This window comes from Moschus berezovskii, chromosome 2, assembly GCF_049115385.1.
Source record: "Moschus berezovskii isolate FMDL1 chromosome 2, NW_MosBer_1.0, whole genome shotgun sequence".
In the NCBI taxonomy this organism is placed as follows: Eukaryota; Metazoa; Chordata; class Mammalia; order Artiodactyla; family Moschidae; genus Moschus; species Moschus berezovskii.
In genome coordinates this window covers 4,146,710-4,155,741 of record NC_142461.1, presented here as the reverse complement: position 1 = coordinate 4,155,741, position 9,032 = coordinate 4,146,710, and the positions used below count along the sequence as shown (strand labels likewise).

The 9,032-nt window shown below is 50.8% G+C and overlaps 1 protein-coding gene across 1 annotated transcript; it reads left to right on the top strand.

The window, feature by feature from the left end:
* The first annotated feature begins 1,496 nt into the window (after nucleotides 1–1,496).
* Nucleotides 1,497–9,032, top strand: MUL1 (mitochondrial E3 ubiquitin protein ligase 1). Its single transcript, XM_055398411.2, has 4 exons — nucleotides 1,497–1,698; nucleotides 4,979–5,066; nucleotides 5,715–5,835; nucleotides 7,090–9,032. Exons 1-4 carry the CDS (start codon nucleotides 1,579–1,581, stop codon nucleotides 7,814–7,816), a joined length of 1,056 nt encoding a protein of 351 aa, XP_055254386.2. The 5' UTR covers nucleotides 1,497–1,578; the 3' UTR covers nucleotides 7,817–9,032.

Sequence of the window (9,032 nt, the reverse complement as noted above, 5' to 3'; positions counted from 1 at the left end):
AAGGCTGAAATACTGCTGATTGCAGCCAGCTGGATGGACCTAGAGAATACTATGCTTAGTGAAAAGAGTCAGACAGGGAATGGCAAATTCTGTAAGACATCATTTATATGTGGAATCTAAAAACAATACAAATCAATGTACATGCAAAACAGAAACAGACTCAGAGATGCAGAAAACACACTTGTGGTTACCAAAGGGGAGCGGGAAGTCGGGAGAGACAAATAGGGGTTATGGGATTAACTGATACAAACCACCGAATATAAAATAGATAAGCAACGAGGACACACTGCACAGCACAGGGAATTATAGGCATTATCTTGTAATAACCTATGTGGAGTATAATCTGCAAACATATTGAATCACTGCTGTACAGATCAGAAAACATTTTGAAATCTGCTCTATAACTGTGCAGTGAGGATTAATGGTTTGATGTTGGTAAAACTTTTTGTCACAGTTCAGTTCAGTTGCTCAGTTGTGTCCGACTCTTTGCGACCCCATGGACTGCAGCATGCCAGGCCTCCCTGTCCATCACCAACTCCTGGAGTTCACTCAAACTCATGTCCATTGAGTCAGTGATGCCATCCAGCCATCTCATCCTCTGTCGTCCCCCTCTCCTCCCGCCTTCAATCTTTCCCAGCATCAGGGTCTTTTCCAATGAGTCAGCTCTTCGCATCAGGTGACCAAAGTATTGGAGTTTCATCTTCAGCATCAGTCCTTCCAGTGAATATTCAGGAATGATTTCCTTTAGGATGGACTGGTTGGATCTCCTTGCAGTCCAAGGGACTCTCAAGAGTCTTCTCCAACACCACAGTTCAAAAGCATCAATTTTTTTGCGCTCAGCTTTCTTGATAGTCCAACTCTCACACCCATACATGACTATGGAAAACAACAGTTGTAGCTGTAATTATAAATTAGTAAATTAAGTTGTTATGTGTGGTCCTGGCAGATTGAGGAGTTACTTTAGTGATCTAACCTCCTGTCTTGGAGGTAATGAGCTTCCCAGTCCGGTAAATTCCTTTCCAGTAGCAGGGTGGCTTTGAGCACATCCCCTAACCTCTCTGGCCTGTCTTCTCACGTGTAAAGCGGAAGAATAACAGCCAAGACCCAAGGTTTGTCCTGAAGCTTAAACGTGTACTCCCGCTAAGTGCTCACCCGCCGTTATTTCCTCCCAATCCAGTGGCGGAGTCATCGAACCACGCCTGCAATAATGACCCCAGGAAAGCAGAAGGCCTGACACCGCGGCACGGCAAGCGATACAACTACGGCCACAGCTGAACGGTCGCGGAGCGACGCGAGATCGCTCAGGTTCCTCAAACCACTCCGCACTCCCAACTCCCGAACACCCGACTCCAGCGGAGGCAGCTGAGGCTGGCCCATCGCCCTGGCAACAGCAGCTTCCGGTCTGTTGTGCCCGCCCTGCCCCTCCCCACTTCCGGTTCCGGGTCTTGTACGCTCCGGGGGCGGCTGGCCGCGGGCTTCCGGGAGGAGCCGTCTCCGGGGGTGTGGTTCCGGGTGGCGGGGGGCTGAGGGGCGCGGGGTCGCTCGAGCGCGGCGGCCTCGCGGGGGGTCGGCGCAGCCATGGACAGCGGAGGGCGGCCCTCGCTGGGCCAGTTCATCCTCCTGGGCACCAGCTCTGTAGTCACCGCCTTCCTGTACTCCGTGTACCGGCAGAAGGCCCAGGTCGCCCAGGAGCTCAAGGTCAGTGCCCGAGCCCGCCCGGCCTCAGCCGGCCATGCCGCCCCGGGGGATCGGTGAGCCCCCCGACCTGCCGTGGGCCGCTCCACCCTCGGGAAGAGACCCCAGGGAGGAGCCAGGCCCGGCCCCCAGGAGCCAGGATCAGAGTTCGGGTCGCGTGATAACGGCTTCCCCTCCTCCTTGCTCCCAAGTCCCTCTCGTTACTCAGAATAAACCTTGACTTCATCACTTTATTAACGAAAAAAATCTTTATTGAACACCTGCTTGCTCCAGGGCCGAGCCTGGGTGGAACGGACAGAAATTCCTGTCCTCATGGAGAGTGCATTCTAGTCCAACCAGACAGACGGTAAATCAGTCAATCAGTTGGTATGACACGTGGGGATAAAAACTACAGCCTAGTGCAGGGAAGAGAGGAAATGGGAGTGCTGGACAAAGGGAGGTTTGCTCTTTTAAACAGGGTGGCAATTGAGCAGAGCCCAGGAGGATTTGAGGCGAGCGTGCAGGTGCCTGGGAGGGGACAGCAAATTTACCCTGCAGGTAACCACTCAGCTCCTTGCTTCCGCAGACTCTGCCTTTTTATATTGTGGCCATTTAAAAAATATTGCTCACTTTCCTAATGCAGCATCTGACGATTTACACAACATATTCCCATCTTGATTTTAGTTCTGCTTCACAGTAATTTGAGGTAGATGAAATGATATTTCCAAACTGCCAATCAAGAAATCGAAACTCTGAGGAAAGGTCTGTACAGGGTCAGTTTGGAGCTTAAAGTTAGGTCTTTTGATTCAGAGTGTAGGATTTTTTTTGGTTGACCACATTGCTTTATTATGAATGTGTGAGTGGCTCATGAGAGATGAACCTCATTAGGTCAGAAACGTGATCTTATCCTTCCTTCCTTCTAGGTTCTAACTCAATGCTTAACAGAGAGTAGACACTCAATAAATATTTTTGGATTTGTTTGGGGTGAAATTTCTTTTTAAAAAAGATTGATTTCTTCGATGCCGTGCCAAGCTTTCTCTAGTTGTGCTGAGCAGGAGCAGGGACTGCCCTCTAGTTGCAGTGTGCAGGCTTGTGATTGCAGTGGCTTCTCTAGTTGCAGAGTGTAGGCTCTGGAGTTCATGGCTTAGTTGCCTCGAGGCATGTGGGAATCTGCACGGACAAGGGATCAAACTGTGTCCCCTGCATTGGCAGGTGGATTCTTAACCACCAGGGAAGTCCTGGCTGAAATTTCATAATACAGCAGGGCTCAATTTGACGTTTATTTGGAAGACGATGCCTCAACCTGACTCGCTTCATTATCATCAGATAATTTGCGTTGAGAGCTTAGAAACAAGTGTGTGAGTTTTGGAATGCACCAGGGAGTTGAATTTGGGGTGTGAATCACAGCCTGGTGAGATTCCAGCTGCCTTCTTGTCTGCTTAATTAAATTACTTCTGAAATGATTGGCTGTGGTTGTAATTGATACCTCAGTTTCTGACCCTGAATCAGAAATCACATTGGCATCAAGTTGGCTAGAGATGGGATCCTTTGAAGCAGTGGGTGCCCCTGGATCCATCTTTGGGTGACCTTAAAAACTTTGCCAATTAGTTCCTCAGTGAGGATGAAATAAGTAGCTCCTGCCTGGAAAAACAGTTGGGACTCTATCTTAGGCTCTGTTTTCTTAATCTGATTTCAAAACTTCCGGACTAGGGTTTGTGTCTTACCCTTTTACATCTCTCACAGTGATGGAAATGCATATTTATCGCATACCAACTGTGTGCCAGCCCCTGGTCTGGATTCTTTCACACCTTAAGTTTCATTTAATTCACATGTGAGATTGTTTTCCCCACCTTTTACATGTTTTGAAACTGAGACTGTGATAAATTCAGGTGCCCAGAGTCACAATAGATGCCTTGAAGCTTGATTCAGTTGCAGGCTTTCTGACTGAATTTCGCCTCCTTTCCTTCTAAAAAAATTCTAGACTATCCTGTGGTGGATACTTGACTATTTAGGTGACTTTGAGCAAATTACTTCACCACTGAGCCTCAGTTTCCTTATCTGTAATTGGGGATGATAATGTCTACCGCAGAGGGATGGCATGAGCATGAAATGGGGTTACGCATTTAAAATGCTTAGCAGAGTGCCTGGAATGTAGTATATCTAAGTGCTTATTTAGTCACTAATGTCTTCATCGGATATGTATTTAGTGCCTGCTGTGGGTCAGGCACTATCTTGGCACTGGGGGGACAGCAGTGAACAAGACCAACAAGGTCCTAGCTTCCTGCACTTACAGTCCAGTGGAGGGAGAGACAGATAATAAACGAGTAAATAAACTTGAGTGTTGTTGTTACTGCCCGTTATTTTTATTACCTTCGCAGTGTATGTGGTAATAATTTTTATTGACCTCGCTCCTGTTGTTTACTGGGTAGCAATAGCGTAAACTCAGAGGGACCTTAATACGTCTCCAGTACTACCCACCTCTTTCGAGGTTACTTGTCTGGTATCCTTAAAATGGTGTTGATGAAAATACCTGAAAGCAGGAACCGTTTCCTTCACTCATCCCTGAATCCCTGGCCCCCAGCACAGTGCCTGGTTCAGGAAATGTTCAGTGGCTTTATCGATTTTGCCGTACTTTTGATGGAGCAGTAACAGGCTTGACTGGTTCCCAGGTACAGCCGATTGGGATGAGAATAGGAAGGAATGGAGAACTGGGGACTGCGAGAGGAAGGCAGCGGCCGAGGTGACTGCCCGCCTGTTTATGAGGGGAGGAGGCCGACGGAGAAGGAGGGCGATGCTTAGCACCGGCTCACAAAGCCATGCCCGGTAGTGCAAAGGCAGTGCTTTATTATAGTGTCTGATGCAGAGCATGAGCTGACAAGGGCCTGGTGATGATAATGCCTGCCTCTGCCCAAGCCCCTACCGTGTATTGGGCACGGTCTACGTGCTTTTCCACATAAACGCTTCGGATGCATGGTTCTGAGTTGTCAAGAAGAGATCAAATTACACTCAGTTTATGGTATGCAGATTGATTAGTGCCTTTAACATTTTCATCTTAGTAAGTGAAACTGAAAAGGACTGTATGTTTGGTTAACTGCAGATAGACCGTCAGTGGCAGCCCCATTTGCAGGTGGCAGAAATATGGTGAAAGTTCTGGGACGCAGCTTTGGGATCTGACTCTCCTTAGTCTCTTTCCTGCCTGGTTCCCTTATTCTCTTAACATGAAAAAAACAGTCTTTCTTTCTTCACTTGTTTGATTGAGCATGTCAGTATTCAACAGTCAGTCCAATATGTTGTTTCCATTTAGGGAGCTAAAAGAATCCACTTGGGTGAAGACTTAAAGAGTATTCTTTCAGAAGCTCCAGGAAAGTGTGTGCCTTATGCTGTTATTGAAGGTATGTTTATTTATTGGAAAAATGAAAAATAACTTAGTCTTTCAAAGTTTGATAAAGATCTTCCTGGCTGACATTGATGGCCTTTTGTAACCTTGGGGTGGGGGTTCAGAATTTGGACTTTGGGGTCAGGAAGACCTGGGTTACTGCTGTATGATTTTGAGGAAATTACACAAGCTTTTGTGCCTCCATTGCTCCATCTCTAAAATATACTTTGGAAGTGAAAGTTGATCTGAAAGTGAAAGTTGCTCAGTTGTGTCCAACTCTGCAACCCCATGGACTGTAGCCTGCCAGGCTCCTCTGTCCATGGAATTCTCCAGGCAAGAATGCTGGAGTGGGTACCTATTCCCTTCTCCAGGGGATCTTCCCAATCCAGGGATCAAACTCTGGGTCTCCTGCATTGCAGGCTAATTCTTCATTGTCTGAGCCGCCAGGGAAGCCCAGAATATACTTTATAGGGCGGCTGTAACACTGAAATGATGTCATGCATGTAAACTGCTCAGCAGAGTGCCCGCAAAGTGTAACTGCTGCTGATAACACTGTCATCGCTTTGATTAATTAAACTCAAACTAAAAACAAACTCTAAATTACTTTAAAGGAAAGGACAGAATTCTGAGTTCTACAGAAATAAAATAATTTGTTTCCATTTAGGAGCTGTTCGATCTGTTAAGGAAACGCTTAACAGCCAGTTTGTGGAAAATTGCAAGGGGGTGATTCAGCGGCTGACGCTTCAGGAGCACAAGATGGTGTGGAACCGGACAACCCACCTCTGGTGCGTATCCTTGCTCCAGGGGCCTGAACCCGGAGACGGTCAGCTGAAAAGCTGACGTCCTGGCCCTGTCTCCTCGTCTTCAAGCTCTTCCTGAGGCAGGGTGGAGACCAGTCTCTCAGTGCCACTGGGCTCTCTGCCACTGCAGTCTCCTAGGTGTCTTGTCCAAATGCAGATTCCTGGCCTCTCTTCCAGATCTGCCTAGATAGAATTTCCAGGATAGGGGACCTGGACTCTGTAGATATGCACACTAAGGGTGAGAAGCACCGATTGATGGCATGGATTGAAGATTTTCCGTGCTCCATGCTATAACATGGAGTACCATTTTTCCAGCTCATCCTCGGGGGGGTTCTGTTTTGGAGTTTTATCTTAATTTTTATTGTAAAAATTAAAATTAAAAAAATTGAAATTAAAAATTCAATTTTAATTTTTATTAAGGATGCTTAACCTGCACTCTCCTCTTCTAACAAAATTTTAAGTGCAGCAGTGCAGAACTACATGCCCAAAGGTTGTACAGCAGATTCAAACTTCCTCGTCTTGTAGAACTGAAACTTTACACTTGTTTTCTTCCCTCAGCCCCTGGCAATCTCTGTTTTACTGTTTGGATGAGTTTGGCTAGGTTAGGCACTTCCTGCAAATGGAATCCTGCAGGCTTTGTTCTTCTGGACTGCCTTAGTTCGCTTTGCTTATGTCCTCCAGGTTTACGCATGTTTTCGCATGTGGCAAGATTTCCTTTTTCTTTCTTTCTTGTTTTTTTTTTAAAGGCTGAATAGTATCCTGTTGTATGTATGGACCGCATTTTCTAAGTTCATTCATCGATAGACATTGATGTTGTTTCCGTGTTTTGGCTGCTGTGAATAAGCAGTGAACCAGGGAGCACAGATCTCTCTTCCAGATCCAGATTTCAGTTCTTTTAGATCCAAGTTCCGAAGTGGGATTGCTGGGTCGTATATGGTAGTTCTGTCTTTAAATTTTTTGAGGGATTTAAGATAAAAATCGTTCTGTCTAAACAGGGGCAAAGGGAAATAGAGAAGAGTAGAGTGGTCTCTGATTGCATTGTTGCCCACTGAGGTGGCCAGGGAACCGCGAAGCCTGAGCGTCCCTCTTTGCGGCTCTGGCCGAGCGCGGTGGCTGTTGTCCTCCTCTCTTGCTCTCAGGCCACACTTCACCCCGCCTGGCCTGCAGGCGGTCTCCACCCCCATCTGGCTGCGAGATGTTTGCGGTCCTCTGATTCACCTTGCGTCCTCCTTCCTGCAGGAACGACTGTTCCAAGATCATCCACCAGAGGACCAACACGGTGCCCTTCGACTTGGTGCCCCACGAGGACGGCGCGGGCGTGGCCGTGCGCGTGCTGAAGCCGCTGGACGCGGCGGACCTGGGCCTGGAGACGGTGTACGAGAAGTTCCACCCCTCCACGCCGTCCTTCACGGACGTCCTCGGCCACTACCTCAGCGGGGAGCGGCCCAAGGGCATCCAGGAGACGGAGGAGATGCTGAAGGTGGGGGCGCCGCTCACGGGGGTGGGCGAGCTGGTGCTGGACCACAGCTGCGTGCGCCTGCAGCCCCCCAAGGGGCCGGGCATGCAGTACTACCTGAGCAGCCAGGACTTCGACAGCCTGCTGCAGCGGCAGGAGTCCAGCGTGCGGCTCTGGAAGGTCCTGGCGCTGGTCTTCGGCTTCGCCGCCTGCGCCACCCTGTTCTTCCTCCTCTGGAAGCAGTACCTGCGGCGGCGGCGGCGCGAGTGGCGACGGCCGGAGGAGGAGTTCCGGGAGCGCGCCTATCCCGAGGAGGACCGTCCCGAGGAGGACCGAGCGGGCCCAAAGGGCGCCTGCGTCGTGTGCCTGAGCAACTTCCGGTCGTGCGTCTTCCTGGAGTGCGGGCACGTGTGCGCCTGCACCGAGTGCTACCGCGCGCTGCCCGAGCCCCGGCGGTGCCCGATCTGCAGGCAGGAGATCAGCCGGGTGGTGCGCTTGTATAACAGCTAAGGGGAGGGCACGGGGGGTAGCCCGCCCCGCTTCGGGGGTGTTTATCATCTCCGGGCCCTTCCAAGAGCAATGAGGGGTCGGCCGGCCACGGAAGGCCGCCTTTGTCCAGCGTGGGGGTGGCCTTTGCCAGCCCGGCGCACAGGCGCACAACCCCGTGCCCCACCCTGGCACGGCGACGGGGGTGCCACGTCCCTTCCCTGGAGCCAGGTGAGCTTGTGTGTGGCTGAGAAGAGCTCACTGCTCAAGCGGCAAAGTCCCTGGCCTCCAGCTTTTCTGTCCCTGTTGTCTTCTCCTCCCTGCCCCCCTCCCCCCAGGTGTGGGTCCCTGTGGACCCGAGCCTGAATGACTGGCCAGAGCGGAGAGCAGAGTTGCCTTGAGGAGCCGCCTGAGAGCAGGCAGTGGGCAGTCTTCCTACCCCTTGCTTACCCCCACTCCCCGGGAAGACTCTCTAGGCTGGTCATGTGCCTCCTGTCCCTTACCTGCCGTCCTCCCACGTGTGCGTACGTGGGTCAGCATAAAAGGGAGTGGATGCAGCGTCTGCCCTCTGCCTAACAGGCCGGGACTCTGGTCAGAGAAGGGAGGCAGGTCGCTGGCAGGGGCACTTGAAATGGTGCCCGTTCAGTGGTCCCCCGTTGCAGTGTGGACAGGGCCGCTTAGCTGCAGCCTTCCTGGGGCCGCAGGACCTAAAGAGGGTGCTGGGAGCACACAGTCCGCCCTGACTTGGAACTCGGAGGCCTGAACTGGCTGAGGGCTGGCTCTGGTTTTCTCTGCCCAGGCTGAGCTGGAAAGGTCTTAACTCCAAAGGAAGCAATGAGGACACTGCTGTCCTAGCCAGGAGTTTTCTCAGCTTCTCACGGAGGCTCCCACCAAGGAAAAGGAGCAGCCAGCATCTTGAGCCCGGGACCTTGTCCAGGCTAACCCTAACCCTGCCACTGAAAAGCTCACATCCCAGGGGTGTCATCACACCAGCCCTTCACCCCCTCCCCTGTCCTGCTTGAGTTTGTGAGTAAGACAAGTGGGTGAGTCTCGCACTGCCTGTCACGTGTTCAAGGTCACTAAAATCGCGTGTACAGCCCTTTCTTCTCTCCCTCCCTGGCTTTGAGTGTCCATGCCCCATCCCCCTTTGTGCAGGGGAAGTGGGGCGCTCTCAGGGGCTGGCACCAGCTCTATGCAGTGCCCAGTGTGGACAGCACTAATAAAACACCTTATAACCAAG

Excerpts from the sequence above, each read along its gene's own strand:
- MUL1 (XM_055398411.2), top strand. The coding sequence starts at position 1,579 with ATGGACAGCGGAGGGCGGCCCTCGCTGGGCCAGTTCATCCTCCTGGGC. Across the intron at positions 1,699-4,978 it reads AGGTCGCCCAGGAGCTCAAG|GGAGCTAAAAGAATCCACTT; the intron begins GTCAGTGCCCGA and ends GTTTCCATTTAG. Across the intron at positions 5,836-7,089 it reads AACCGGACAACCCACCTCTG|GAACGACTGTTCCAAGATCA; the intron begins GTGCGTATCCTT and ends TCCTTCCTGCAG.